The 15,691-nt window shown below is 40.0% G+C and overlaps 1 protein-coding gene across 2 annotated transcripts in view; it reads left to right on the top strand.

Moving 5' to 3' along the window:
- The window catches only part of Ndufs1 (NADH:ubiquinone oxidoreductase core subunit S1), a 35,288-nt gene that overhangs the window by 9,377 nt on the left and 10,220 nt on the right, over nucleotides 1–15,691 (top strand). For both annotated transcript variants that reach the window (XM_048459363.3, XM_048459364.3), the window contains exons 6-15: nucleotides 902–983; nucleotides 1,072–1,202; nucleotides 2,027–2,212; nucleotides 4,642–4,776; nucleotides 5,625–5,739; nucleotides 7,977–8,122; nucleotides 8,869–8,997; nucleotides 10,620–10,749; nucleotides 12,109–12,269; nucleotides 14,713–14,867. In XM_048459363.3, the coding sequence (XP_048315320.2) occupies nucleotides 902–983; nucleotides 1,072–1,202; nucleotides 2,027–2,212; nucleotides 4,642–4,776; nucleotides 5,625–5,739; nucleotides 7,977–8,122; nucleotides 8,869–8,997; nucleotides 10,620–10,749; nucleotides 12,109–12,269; nucleotides 14,713–14,867 (1,370 nt within the window). The remainder of the gene's footprint in view (nucleotides 1–901; nucleotides 984–1,071; nucleotides 1,203–2,026; nucleotides 2,213–4,641; nucleotides 4,777–5,624; nucleotides 5,740–7,976; nucleotides 8,123–8,868; nucleotides 8,998–10,619; nucleotides 10,750–12,108; nucleotides 12,270–14,712; nucleotides 14,868–15,691) is intronic.

Genomic DNA, 15,691 nt, shown 5'->3' with positions numbered 1-15,691 from the left:
CACATATGGAACTGATGATGACCTTGAGAGTCTGGTCTCCCTTCCTTAGCACTAGGATTCCAGGCATAATGCCAGCATATGTGAGGGATGCAGTAATGGAGATTGAACCAAGACTTCGTGCATACTGGATAGTCATTCTACCAATTAAGCTACATCCTACCCCTAGCAATGTTTGAGAATTCTGTATTGTTAAAATATCATAATTTAAAAAAACGATTTATTTATTTTTATTTTCTGTGCATTGGTATCTTTCCTTCAATGCATGTCTTTTAGAGGGTGCCAGATCCCCTGGAACTGGAGTTAAAGACAGTTTTGAGCTGCCATATAGATGCTGGGAATTGAACCCTGATCCTTTGGGAGGGCAGCCAGTGCTCTTAACCACTGTACCATTTCTCCAGCCCAAAAGTCATAATTTTAAAAAGATGAGCATGGTAGCACATGCCTGTAATTTCCTCAGTTGGTAGGTTGAAGGTACATGGACTACATAGCAAGACCCTGTCTTTGAAAAAATAAAAAATGTTGCTGATGGTGGCATATGCCTCTGTTTCTATCATTTGGAAGGTATAGGCAGGAAAATCAGAATGCAGGGATGTCCTTGACCATATTATGAGTTGGAGGTCAGCTGAGGTTCATGAGACCCTGCCTCAAAATAAATAAGTGAATAAACAAAGCCCTGAAAGTCAGTTTCCTAGGATCAGGATTTCAGTTGAAACTCTTATGAGCATGTTCAAACTGTATTCAGTACTAGTTGAATACTATATGATGGCATGTCTGGAAGTAAATGTAAAATTTATGCTAACTGTAAAAAAAATACTTCTGAAGGTTATTGAGCTAGCCTATAGATCACCATTTTTTAGGGGTACCTGCTTTTGTCACTTTATATATTTGATTTTTCGTACAGAGAAGGTGTGATGGAGTTCTTATTAGCAAATCACCCATTGGACTGTCCTATTTGTGACCAGGGAGGTGAATGTGATCTGCAGGTATCTAGAATAATTCTGTAAATCTTTTTGATGGATTCATTTTAATTTCATTATAACATTAGATTGACTGTTTCATAATCTACTTAAGGACCAGTCCATGATGTTTGGGAGTGATAGGAGCCGATTTCTAGATGGGAAACGTGCTGTGGAGGACAAGAACTTGGGACCCCTGGTAAAGACGATCATGACCAGATGTATCCAGTGTACCCGATGCATCAGGTAATGTTTCTCTTCAGGAATATCACAGAGCACTAGCTTATTTCCATATAGTTTCATTGAGTAACAACACTTGAAACTATAGCCATTATTTAGTGGGGAAAAAGTTAGATTTTGTTTAGTTTGGTTTTTTTTTTTTTTTTTTTTCATATATTCCGGTACAAGGACTATAGTAATGAAGAGCGGACTGCGTTCCCGCTGCCCGGCTAGCTTAACCCCGAAATAATCACAGAAACTGTATTCATTTAAACACTGCCTGACCCATTAGCTCTAGCCTCTTATTGACTAACTCACATATTAGTTTAACCCATCTCCATTAATGTGTATCGCCACTTGACTGTGCCTTACCTGCGTGAGTCTAACCAGCGTCCATCTTGGAGAGGAGAGCCATGGTGTCTGCCACACTGCCTTCTTCCTCCCAGAATTCTGTTTTGTCTACTCCACCCTTCTAAGCTTCTGCCCTATCAAAAGACCAAGGCAGTTTTCTTTATTTAACCAATGAAAGCAACACATAGAAAGAAGACCCTTCTACACCAAAGGACTATGCTAATTTGCTTTCAAACAGTGCCAAATTCAGTTCATTTTAAAACTATGTCTGTATTCTGTGATAACGTACCAAACTGTGTACAAACGATCTGTACAGTTTTCCGTTTGTGTGTCCACTTTAGTTACAGAAAAACAATAATTTTTATTTGCTGACTATGCTTATCATTGGAAATATACTAATGCCTTTTTAATGTTTTGAAAGTCGTTGCCTTTGTGACTATGAGCCAGAAAGGAAATGCTGTTTTCTGGACTCAGCCATTTGATAAATTTCTATTTTTTAGATTTGCAAGTGAGATTGCAGGAGTAGATGATTTGGGCACAACAGGCAGAGGAAATGACATGCAAGTTGGCACATACATCGAAAAAATGTTCATGTCTGAATTGTCTGGGAATATCATTGATATCTGCCCTGTAGGTGCCCTGACCTCTAAGCCTTATGCCTTTACTGCCCGGCCTTGGGAAACAAGGTATTTATCTTTGCATTTTCGACAAATTTGTTTTTACAAGATTTTATTGTGTGTGGGGGGTGGGGCAAATGTGGTGCAGGTGCTCATGAACATGTATGCAGGTGTGTTTGGAGGCCAGAAGGCAACATTTGGTGTCATCTTCAGAAACATTGTCTACTTTCTCTGAGACAGGGTCTCTTGTTGTCCTATAAGACTGGCTGGCTGGAGCCCTTCTCCCTGCTTCCCCAGCACTAGGATTCCAAGCATGCACCAGCATACCAGCATTTTACATAGGTTTTTGAGAGTAGAACTCAGGTCTTTGTACTTACTAGGCAATGGCTTTGCAGATTAAACCATACTCCTAGCCCTGATTATTTGTTTTTATTTTTTATTTAGTGTGTGTGATTGTGCTTGTGTTCTTGCACAGATGGGTGGGTGCATGCTATTGTGAACATGAGGACAACTTTTGGAAATTGGTTTTACCTTGTTAAAGAAGGTCTCTTATTGCTTCCATTATGCTGCATATGTCAGACCTGCCAGCCTACAAACTCACTGTAGGAGTGCTGGGATTAGAGATGTTTACCACTCCATCTGGATCTTGGTGTGGGTTCTAGGGATCAACTCAGCAAGAGCCTTTACTCTCTGAGCTACCTTCCTGGCCTTGTTTTTAAATTTTAGTTCACTACTTTTTATAAAATGTTCTGTGTCGTTTTCTTCCCAAATTTTAATTAATTTTGATCTACACTTTTGTTTGCTTTAAGTATATAAAAAAAAAATCTGTGTTACCAGGAGGTGGTGGTGCACACTTTAGTCCCAGCACTCGGGAGGAAGAGGCAGATGGATCTTTGTAAATTTGAGGCCAGTCTGGTCTACAGAGTGAGTTCCAGGACAGCCAGGGCTGTTACACAGAGAAACTCTGTCTGGAAAAACAAAACAAAACAACAACAACTACAAAAAAGACACCAAAAAAGATTTGTTTGTATGTGTGTACGTGTTTATATGTGGTGGGTGTGTGTGTGTGTGTCTGATGTGGATGTGAGGTGGCCTCTTTTTATGTGAGTTTGAGACATTGCACCTCAGGTCTTTATGCATGTGCAGCCTATACCCACAGAAGAATGGTTTGTTGAAAGGTAGCTAGTTAAATTGAAAGGTAGGATAAACCTCTACAAAATTATTTATAGTTTCTATCTTTCTAAGATTAAAAAAACTTAACGTGTGTATGTGCCATGCATGGTCCTAGCCTTTAATGAGAAGGGAGACAGGAACAGCATCAAGCCAGACCATTAAAGATTTATTTGTTTTTGTTTGAGACAGGGTCTTTCTATGTAGCCTTGACTGTCCTGGAATTGGTTATTGTAGACCAGAGTGACCTTGAATTCACAGAAATCTACCTGCCTCTGCATTCCAAGTGCTGGGATTACATTGTGTGCCACTCACACCTAGCTATTACAGATTTTTAGCTTGTCAGGTAAACTTGTGCATGTATGTATACATGTGTGGAGACCAGATGTTGACAGGTGTCTTCCTGACTCTCCCTTCACCCCATTTACTGAGGCAGCATTTCTTGCTTAGCCTGCAGCTGCCTATCAATTGCTGTCTCTACTTTGACTAGTCAGTTTTCCTGGTCCACCCACCTAGCTCTCCATCCTACATAGTACTATCTATGCTGACAAGCCCTCCTGGCTGTTATGTGACTGCTAGGAATCTGAATTCCTATCTTATGCTTGCATAACTAGTACTGTATCTACTAAACCGCATTTCCAGTTCCACAAACGTTGTTTTTAGACTTATTTTTTATTTTATGTGTATGTCTGTGGGTCTGAGTTATGTATGAATACTGTATGTATGCAGGTGCCTGAAGAAGTCAGAAGAGAGCATTGAATCCTTTGAAATTGGAGTTGGATAGTGGTGAGCCGCCATCTGGGTGCTGGGAACCAAGCTTAGGTTCTTCGAAATCAACAAGTGCTCTTAACCACTGCAGCCCCTCTCCAGCCCCACAGAGTAGATTTTATACGTCTAAAGTAGCTTACATTTTGGTGTGTAAGTGATAAAAAAAAAATATTTGTTTAGTGGGATTTTTATTTTATTTCTTTGTGTATTCTTGTTGAACTCCTTTCTGCTCTCGGGAATGGTTGGTCTGTAGTTGTCTTTGATGACCAGCAGCGCAGGATGAATTAGCTGGACTCCTGTCCAGCTGGCTGTCAGTATGTCTCACATCTGGAGGTGCTTGTGTTTATCGCTATCTTCTAAGTTCCGCCATGTTTAGATGTAGACAGGGGTGGGTCTGGAAGTGTGTGTCTGCAGTCCTAGCACTCGGGAGTCACCCAGACTGCCTCAAACGGCCAAAATAAGAAACCAAAACAAAACAAAACTGATTGGGATATGACTAAGTAACAGAAGCTCTTGTTGCTCTTAGAATCGGCGTACTAAATGTATGTTTATTTTCTCAGAAAGACAGAGTCCATTGACGTAATGGATGCAGTGGGGAGTAACATTGTGGTTAGTACAAGGACTGGAGAGGTGATGAGGATTTTGCCACGAATGCATGAAGATATTAATGAAGAATGGATCTCTGATAAAACCAGGTACTGTCTTTATGTTTTTACAGTTGCTATAAAAATTTATGGTTTCCCTTTAGATTTATTTTATATATGAGTGTTTTGCTCCTATGGATCTTTGATTATTACAGTGTTATGGACAGTGTGAGCCACCATGTGGGTGCTGGGCACTGAACTCAGTTCCTCTGTGAGGATAAGAGCTCCTAACCACACAGTCATCTCTCTAGCTCTTATTGTCATTTCTAATGGAAATGTCTATGTTGCAGAATGATAGAGACTATTGAAAAACCTGAATTTTTAAAGAGAATGGGAAAAAAAGCAACATTAACAGTTAGAAATGATGGACATAGTGACATAAGCTTGTGGTTGAAGCTACTTGGAGGCGGAAACAGGAGAATCTGAAATTCATAGCCAACCTGGGAGACTTAGACCTTGTTTCAAAATAAAAATACAAAGGGGCTGGAGATGTAGCTTAGCTGTAGAACACTTGCCTAATATAGTCGAGGCCCTGCTTCCCATTTCCAGTGCTCGGGGAAATAAAGGAGTAAAGGGAGAGCTTTTTTTTCTCTCAAGACAACATCTTTCAGTGTAGCCTGGCTGTTCTGGAACTCTCTCTGGAGACCAGGCTGGCCTCGAACTCACAGATCCATCTGTCTCTGCCTCTGCTTCCCTACTGGGATTAAAGGTATGTGCCGCTGTGCCCAGCTAAGGGAGATCTATCTCTTGCCACCATGCCTGCCTTAGGTATTTATTATTCTGTTTGACATTTTAGTTAATCTTCTATTTAAATAAGATTTTTTTTTTAGTTTTTAAACATAGAAATTATAGTTGCTCCTTATCAAAATTCTGTATATTGTGTGATTTCTTTTGTCTAGATTTGCCTATGATGGACTAAAACGTCAAAGACTTACTGAGCCAATGATCAGAAATGAAAAGGGGCTTTTAACTTACACCTGCTGGGAAGATGCACTGTCTCGTGTAGCTGGAATGGTAAAAAATTGAAATATAGGATAAATAGTGTGCAGTTTCTGAGAAACAACTTTGTCATGAGAAAGGGCATATCTTTCTCTTTCATCCTCTTTCTTCCTTTATTATTTCTTCCTTTATTTTTTTAAACAGGGCTTTCATTGTGTAGCTCCAGCTGACCAGGCTGGTCTTAAACATACAGGATCTGCTTGCCTCTGCCTTCTAAGTACTAAGATTAAAGACATGCACCATCACAACCATCCTTCTTCTCCTTCTCCTTCTCCTTCTCCTTCTCTCTCTCTCTCTCTCTCTCTCTCTCTCTTTCTCTCTTTTTTGGCAAGATTTGATATTTTTGAGATCTGTATCTCAGATATTATACTAATACATTCTAGACTAACCACACATAATCTCTACCTTCTACCTTGTTATGCTAGAGAAAGAGGCATAATTGTTCTACTATGACACTAATGAGAAATGGGGTGCATGGTGCCTAACCAGAACTATGGTATCAAATGCCTTCGTAAAGGAAGTGATTCTGAAACAAAGCCTAAGGTTGAATGTGAGCTTGCTGGAACAAAGGTGAAGGAGTCAGGGTGTAACTCACTTGTACTAAGTGTACTTAGCATGTGCAAAGCCCTGGGTTTAGCTTACAGCAGCCGATAGAAGAGAAAGAAAGACTGGATGAGAGGCAGCGTAGACAAAGAGCAGAAGTCTAGAGGGAATGGCAGATGCTTTAGGAGAGCTTGCGTTCAGCTACGGTTTTCATTCTCCAGAGCTCATATTGAATGAAGTTCCTTTGTTCCTAAGGTAGCATGCACAGCATCCTGTCAAGCTAGGGTTACTTGCCCTGGTCCCACACACCACGGCTGCTTCTCATTTTTAGACTAAGTGAGCAGTGGGACACTTTTTAGCCATATGTGGATTGCTGTTTTTTTGCTTTGCAAATAGATTAGTATGTTTTACTGATGCATTTGGCAAAGAAAATGTGTGAGTTTTTTTGTTTTGTTTTTATTTTTCGAGACAGGGCTTTTCTGTTTAATAGTCCTGACTGTCCTGAAACTCGCTCTGTAGACCAGGCTAGCCTCAAACTCACAGAAATCTGTCTTCTTCTGTCTCCTGAGTGCTGGGAATAAAGACGTGCACCACTATCGCCTGGCTGAAAATGTGTAATTCTTAAAATGTAGGAAAAATTTAGAATATGTATAGTTTGACTTTAATATCATATAAAAAGACCTATAAAAGCTTATAGTCTATTTGAGTGACAAGAACTGTTGGGAATGTGTTTGTTAGAAATAGATACAATTAAGTGAATCATTGCACTCAAACCCTAAGTTACTTCAACAATCATATGCTAATTAATTTGATCCAGCAGCAAAAGAAAGGGTTAAAACTCTGTTATTTGCTAATAGTTTTGACAACATTGTTCTTTTAAATTTATGTTTTATATTTGCTCCTTTTTTATTTCTTTTTTAAAATTTTTATGATTTATTTATCTTTTATTTTATGTGCATTGGTGTGAAAGTGTCAGATCCCCTGGAACTGGATTTTCAGACAGTTGTGAGCTGCCATGTGGGTGCTGGGATTTGAACCTGGGTCCTCTGGAAGAGCAGTCAGTGCTCTTAACCGCTGAGCCATTTCTCCAGCCCCCCTTTTTTATTTCTTAAATGTTGTTAATTGAAATAGAATTGCATTGCTTCCCTATTTTCTCCCCCCAGGCCCTCCCTGTTACTCTTGAAGTCCTTCCCATTCCCCTTCTACTTTCTAGTTGAAAGCCATTTTCTTTTTTTGTTGAAAATAATTTTCATACAATATATTTTAATCTTACATTGGGTGTGGTGGTGAACACCTTCCCAGCACTTGGGAAGGCAAAGGCAGGTCAACTTCTGAGTTCAAGACCAGCCTGGTCTGCAGAACAAGTTCCAGGACAGTCAGGACTACACAGAGAAACCCTGTCTTAAAAAAAAAACAAAAAGAATCGGTCTTTTCTATGGTGTTCTCTGAGCTGTAGATGCAGGAGCCATGATGTAGATGTAACTGTTGTGCCTGGGGTCGCCTTGATCTGCTGTGTTTCTGTCCAGTTGCTGTAAAGAGAAACTCCTCTGATGTGGGGTGGTGGCTACACCTAGCCAGGAAGGATGACTTATGTGTCCCAATGTTTAGTTCTCTTTTGATACTTGAACATGACTTGTTTTGTTTTCTGAACAATTATGGTCTTTGCTGACTGTAGGTTCATTAGTGATACCCTTTTTGTCTGTTTATAGTTACAGAGCTTCCAAGGCAAAGATGTGGCAGCAATTGCAGGTGGCTTGGTGGATGCTGAAGCCTTAGTAGCTCTGAAGGATTTGCTTAATAAAGTAGACTCTGACAACTTATGCACTGAAGAGATCTTCCCCACCGAAGGAGCTGGGTGAGAGACCATAAGCTGTGCTCCAGGCTGCTGCTTTCGGTTTTATTTGGTTTTTTGGGTCTCATGTATCCCAGGCTGATCTTGAACAGATGAACTTTCTGTTCTTTACCTCCTAAGTGCTTGGATTAAAGATGAGTGCTTCTGTATTCAACCATCATTTAGTTACATAGAGCAGCCACGTCTGTAACATCAGTGTTCAGTTTCTGACACAGTACAGTTTTCTAACCTACCAGTGTACTTTGACATATAAAGTAGAAAGGGGGTGTTTGAGACGAGGAAGGTGGCAGGAGTAAGGAGAACTTGGAAGGGTACTGAGTGGTGAATGTGCTCAGATTCCATTTTACACATATATGAAAACAGGATTCTAAACCCATTCAGTGTAGTTAATACATGGTAATAAAAGACTTCAATAAATTAACCAAACGCCAGAATTGTAGAATATAGTCACTAGTAAATATTGTAAGTTTGATTTCATTTAGACACACCTGCCTGTCATAGTGGCTGATGTGCTTGGAAGGTTGAGAGAAGGACTACTCAATTTCAAGGCCAGCTTGGGCTGTAAAGTGAGACCATGTTTCCTAAAATCTTTGTGCAGAGTGCCCCGAGATTTATGATAGTAGACAATGGATTCCTAGCATGTGTTAACTTTATGTATGCATTTTAGCATGTATTAAGTTTTCTTTCAGAGTTTTACATTGTCATTGTTTCTTATCTTCTTAAGCTTGAGCCATGTATTGTACTTTTAGCACAGATTTACGTTCCAATTATCTTCTCAATACCACAATTGCTGGTGTGGAAGAGGCAGATGTTGTTCTTCTAATTGGCACAAATCCACGTTTTGAGGCACCGTTATTTAATGCTAGAATTAGAAAGAGGTAAGTAATTTAATCCTCGTGTAATAAGAATTTTGAAAATATGTGATTGTTTTTGCATATATAAATATATTTTAGGTGATTCCGACTAAGAGTTAACTGTGTGGTTCTAGAGGAAAATTCCTAACAGAGTCACTCTACCCTCCCTCCTTGTCTTTCAGTTTATTTTGTTAGTGTTTTCTTTTCTTTTGAGTTGGTCTGGCCTGGAACTCACTCACAGAGCTCAGTCTGCCTCTGCCTCTTGAATGCTGGGATTAAAGACATGTACCAACCCATCTGGCTTCCTTGTTACAGAGACCAGGTCTCATGTGGCCCAGGCTAGCCACAAGCTTACTGTAATTCAGTAAGTACTGCCTTTACCTCAAGTGCTGGGATTATAGGCAGGTGCTACCACACCTGGTCCTTTTTTTTTTTTTTTTAATTTTTTTTTATTTATTTTTGTTTTTCAAAACAGGGCTTCTCTGTGTAGCCCTGGCTGTTCTGGAACTCACTCTGTAGACCAGATTTGACTAAAACTCAGAGATCCGCCTGCCTCTGCCTCCTGAGTGCTGGGATTAAAGGTGTGCACCACCACTGCCTGGCTACTTTATTTTATTAAAAACAAGGTTTCATTACGTAATCAAGACTAGCCTTGCACTTTCAGTGACCTTGAACTCCTGATCCTTTAGCCTCCACCTCTCTCTCCATGAGTTACAGGCCTGTGTGTTTGAATTTTATTTTGTGTGTGTATGTATATGGACATGAGCATGCTATGGTGTAGTGTGCCTGAGATAATAGGAGGACGGCTTCCAGGAGTTAGTTTCCTCCTTCTACCAAAGGAATCCCAGGAATTGAATTGAGTGGCAAGTGCCTTAACCTGCAGAGCTGTCTAGCCAACCCCACCCCCTATTTTCTTTTGTCTTCTTGTTGGTAGGGCTTACATTCAAGGCTTTTCCTTGTAGACTAGGTAAGTACCCGCTAGCTGAGCTGTGTGCCATGCCCCATCTCTTAGAGCACTTTCTTCCTCCTTGTCCGGCGGCCTAGAGTCACACATTGAATTAAAGCCGAACATTTCTCCCCCTTTTACTTCCTCTGCGTCGCACAGGCAAGTTCTTTTGTAGACTACCTTCCCCTACCGTCCTTTTCACTTGTGCTGTAGACACTTTCCACAGGGCGAACATAGAGTCGTTGTCTCATCTGGGAATGGTGAGAGTGAAAGGGAATTCCTACTTCAGGAAAACAGCTAAATGAGCATTGCTTCACCCAAGCCTTATCGATGGTAACTGCACTCAAATAGCGCCATAGGACTCCGCTGTAGAGTAAATAAATGACAGTTTATTTTCATGACTATTTGAGAAATAAATGGTTCTGCCATAAAAATACTGTGAAATGTAACTTACAGGTCAGTTTTTCTAAAATAGTCTTTGTTTACATTGAACTTGTACTTAGGATTCCTATACAACAAATCTGTTCACTGAATTGTTTCTGCATTTTTACAATACTCTTATTTTGAAAGGTGCACATGAAATTATATCTGTTAAGATTAAGTATTCTGTGAGTTCTTTTGTGCTTTTGACATTTTGTGACTCAGAATTGTGAGACCAAGGACTGTTCTTATTTGGCTCCAAAAATTGTTTTTGTTTCAGTTGGCTTCATAATGACTTAAAAGTGGCCCTCATAGGTAGTCCAGTGGACCTCACTTACAGATACGACCATCTTGGAGACTCTCCGAAAATCCTGCAAGACATTGCTTCAGGGAGCCATCCATTCAGCCAGGTGCTTTAAGTTATACATGTCTACTATTGTTGGGGTTTGATGATTATTTCTGCTTATTTATTTTTATGTGCATTGGTTTGAGTTTTATGTTGTTGGTGGTGGTGGTGCTGTTTTGAAACAGGGTTTCTCTGTGTAGCTTTGGAGCCTGTTCTGGAACTCGCTCTGTAGACCAGGCTGGCCTTGAACTCACAGACCTCCAGCTGTGCATTGGTATTTTGCCTCCACAAGTGTCTGTGAAACTGGAGCTACAGTGGTGAGCCACCATGTGGATACTGGGCATTGAACCCAGGTCCTCCGGGAGACTGCTGAGCCATCTCTCCAGCCCTGCTTCTTAAGTGTTGTTATTCTTTCTTTTAGTTTTATTTATTTTTGTTTTATATGTATGAATATTTTGCGTGCCTACATGTTTATCTACTGCTTGCCAGTCTGGTGTCCAGAGAGGTCGGAAGAGGTCTGGAACTGGAGTTACAGATGGTTGTGAGCTGCCATGTGACTGCTAGGAGCAGAGTTCCCGTCCCTCTCCACGTTCCGAACCATCTCTCTACCTCCTTTAATTTATTGTATTTTGTTAACAGCGGCCCTGACTGTCCTGGAATTTGCTTTGTAGACCAGGCTGGCTTCGATCTTACAGAGATCCCCCTGCGTCTGCCTCTCCTGGGACTAAAGGTGTGCTCCACCACCAGCAGCTGTTTTATTGTACTGTTCTTCAGTTTTACTTAACTTTTAACTTCCCACCAAGCGTGTAGTTTGCTATCCTCTGGAAACTCACCTCCTTATTATGTGGGTAAAGCAATCTTTGCTGCTTTAGGAAGGTTGTGTTGCTTTCCCTGCTTTCTCTTCTGTCTGGGTCTTAGTGACTACAGGAAGGAGTAAGTGGTGACACTTGAGCATCATTTCTTCTTTTGTGTTTTAACATTGTTATTCTTTTTGTTTGTTTGGAATGGGGTCTTCCTTTGTAGCCCTGGCTAGCCTCAAACCTAATCCTTTTACTTCTGCTTCCCAAGTGCTGAGATGACAGGCAGGTGTCACCACACCTGGGTCTTCAGTACCATTTGAGTATCTGTAGGATCACTCTCCAGGTTGTAGCAACTTACCCATATTCATTTCAGCCAAAGGATACTTGACTAGGATTTTCATTCCCAATGCTTACTTGTGTAATATACTGAGCTTTTTCACAGTGTATTGGCAAGATGTTTTTATTTTTATTAACTTAGATATTATTAGGTAAATTAATGATTCTTCATGTTAGATTCCCAAACTTGGAAGAACACTAAATGCAATTATGGTTAGATTGTTTAGCTTATACTTGGAATATTTTAAGGTCATGGCTCTTTTTTTGTTTGTTTGGTTTTTTAATAGGTCTTAAAGGAAGCTAAGAAACCCATGGTGGTTTTAGGCAGCTCCGCACTCCAGAGAAATGATGGAGCAGCAATTCTTGCAGCTGTTTCCAGCATTGCACAAACGGTTCGGGTGACGAGCGGTGTTTCTGGAGACTGGAAAGTTATGAATATTCTACATAGGTCGGTCGATTGCTTTACATACTAGAAAATTCCCAAGGGGTGTGTGTGTGTGTTCATTCCTGACAGACTTGTCATGATTGTTTGGACAGGCAGCCTTTAGAAAAATTATTCCCATTGCAAATATGAGATATAAAATGTTTTCTTTAAAAAGAGTACAAGTTAGCCAGGTGGTGGTGGCATGTACTTTTAATCCCAGCACTCGGGAGGCAGAGGCAGGCGGATCTCTGTGAGTTTGAGGCCAACCTGGTCTAAGAATGAGTTCCAGGATAGCCAGTGCTACACAGAGAAACTCTGTCTCAAAAAACAGAAAAATTACAGTGAGTCCTCTGACTTTGATTAAATAAAAAAAATATAATCTAATATGAGAATTTAGCTAAGGAGATTTTTTGTAAACTCCAGTGTGCTAATTTATTTTAAGAAAGCTGAAAAAGACAAAGTGTGAAAATGAAATTATTTCACGATTTGAAAATGCTTGCTATTGCTATTTTAGTTCCTTTCCTTCTAGTCGTTTTTCCCTGTGTGATTGTTTTTAGTTATATATTTGAAATCATACTTTGTCTATAAATTTTGTGTCCTGATTTAATTTATTTTTATTACCAAATAAGAATTTTCACCACAATTGGAAATTCTTTTTTTTAAAGATTTATTTATTTAGTTTACAGTATTCTGTCTGCATGTATGTTTGCAGGCCAGAAGAAGGCACCAGATTTCTTTACAGATGATTGTGAGCCACCATGTGGTTGCTGGGAATTGAACTCAGGACCTCTGGAAGAGCACTCAGTGCTCTTAACCTCTGAGCCATCTGTCCAGCCCTAGTTGGAAATTCTTTAGGAACTCTTTTATTTAAAAACTTTTTTTCAGCTGGGCATGGTGGCACACGCCTTTAATCCCAGGGTTAGCGTTCGGGCTAGGGTGAGGAGGCAATCAATCTCTGTGACAGCCTGGTCTGCAAAGCAACTTCCTGGAGAGCCAGGGCTGTTACACAGAGAAACCGCATCTTGAAAAACAAAACAAAAACCCCAAAGCCCAAAAGAATATTATACCATATATTTTGATCATATTCTTTCCTCTCCCCAACTCCTACCAGGTCCTCCCCACTTCCCTGCTCACTCTGCTTCTTATTCCCCCCCCCAAAAGAAACCAGTGACAAAAAAAAAGCCAGAATAAAACAAAAAATGTTAATAGTTATTCACTATAATAATATATAACACTCTTATCTTTTCCTTATAGCATGCAGTAAGATTTTTTTTTTTTTACTTGCACGCACAAGATTCATCTGCCTCTGCCTCCCAAGTCCTGGGAATAAAGGCGTGCACCACCACTGTTCTGTAAATTTCTAGTGACTTTTCATTCTGTGAATGACGGGGTGTAGTTTAGTGGGGTAAAGTGCAAGCTTGTGGTTTCCATTCTTAACTCAAAATTAAACAAATTAAGCAGCGATAGCATAGGTAACTGAGCTTAAATTACCTCCTTAGGTTATAAGACAGGTCTCACTGGACTAGTCGGAGCTGTTTTGTATGTTTCTACTAGCTTTAGAAGGGTCGTTGCTTTGAGCCTCTTTCTTAGGAGATATTTTCACTGAAACAAAATAGTTGTAGGAAACAATTCTATAAAGGCAGATTCCAGCTTGTGTATCTCTGTAGTAATGACTGTTTCACACCCCCACCTCCCACCCCTGTGTTTTGTGTGTGTGTGTGTTTCATTTGTTTTTCCGAAAGGGAATCACTATGTAGCTCTGTCTGGCCTGGAACTTGCTGTGTAGATCGTACTAATCTAGAACTAGGAGATCCAACAGCCTCTGGTTCCTAAATGCTGGTATTAAAGGCATGCACTACCATGCTTGCCCCCCCCCCCCCCTTTTTTTTCTTTTTGAGACAGGTTCTTACTGTATTTCTGGATAGCCCTGAACTTGCTATGTTGCCCCCACCAGATTGGCCTCAAACTTGCAGAGTTCTTCATATCTCTGACCCTTGTAACTGGAATTACCAGCATCATCCCTATTTGAATTGTTGTTTTATCAATAGTTTTAATTTCTCCCTTTTTCTTTTTTTTCTTCCTTTGAGATAAGATCTTGCTCTGCAATCTAGACTGACCTTGAACTCACTGTGTAACTCAGGCTGAATATCTTCCTAATGATCCTCCTGCTTTAGCTGGGACTATGGTGATATGCCCCCACACCTAGCTCCCTTTTGATTTTTGAAAGCCTGTGACTTTGTTCTGATGACAATGTTTGATTTACTGTTGTTTTATGTCTCACTATGTTGAATGTAACCATTTATAGTTGGCTTAAAGTTTCCATAATTACACCATTGTGCATCTTATATTTAAGTAGGTAAGAATTGTATATAAAAGAAACGACAAATTATTCCTGTGTAATTACCCAAATTGAATTACTTATACTGAAAATGCTGCATGTATTTGAAATTCCACAATTGTTTTATAGGATTGCGAGCCAGGTAGCTGCTTTGGACCTTGGCTATAAACCTGGGGTAGATGCAATTAGGAAGAACCCTCCCAAAGTACTGTTTCTTCTGGGAGCAGATGGAGGTTGTATTACACGACAGGATTTGCCAAAGGATTGTTTCATTATTTACCAAGGCAAGTAGCACCATGGCACCACAAACAAAAGTGAGTCATACACGGCGTATATTAAAAGCTATTTGATGCACACAATTTCTGTTTTGAATGGCTATTCTAACTGTGTAGAAGTTCGTTGAAATGTATAGACTTTGGATCTGATTAATTTGAGTATGTGACTTTTTTTATTTGCAAGTATTTTATAGTAAACCTTATTTTAGAAATCAAAACAAACAAAATCTGTTTGTTATATAGAGGGGTGACGTATGCCTTTTTCCAGCCCAGCGAGGGTGAGACACGAAGAAAGAGTTGGAGGTGGTCTTCCCATCACAGGTTTTACTGTATCTGACACTGCTAAGAAAACTGCCTGCCGGGCTGGAGATAGGGATCCGCAGTCACGGGCACTGACAGCTCCTCAGATAGCCTAGATGATTTCAGACACCAGCATGGCAGCTCACAACTGTCTTGTTACTCCAGTCCAGCGGCTCCAACACCCTCTTCTGACGTCAGAGGTCATTAGGCACACATACAGACAAAATACCTATACACAAAATAAATTTTAAAAAATTTAAAAAAGATTTCTTGCCTGAAATTACTTAATAAGTAAGGAGTAGTGGTAACTGGAATGCTCAGTATTAGGAATGGCTGAAGTTGGCTCACTCATGACGAGGGTGTTAGAATCAAGAGTGGTAGTCCTGTCTTCAGGAAGCTGAGGTAGGAGGAATGCAAGTTTGAGGTCACTTAGGACAACATAAGACGCTATCAGAATATTTAGCATTATTACTTAGTAATAACAGCAATAATAAACTATTATTGGTATCTATAAGGGAAAAGAACTTTAATAG

This window comes from Myodes glareolus, chromosome 1 (genome assembly GCF_982192425.1).
Source record: "Myodes glareolus chromosome 1, mMyoGla1.1, whole genome shotgun sequence".
Taxonomy (NCBI): domain Eukaryota; kingdom Metazoa; phylum Chordata; class Mammalia; order Rodentia; family Cricetidae; genus Myodes; species Myodes glareolus.
This window is presented reverse-complemented; position numbering and strand designations above follow the sequence as displayed.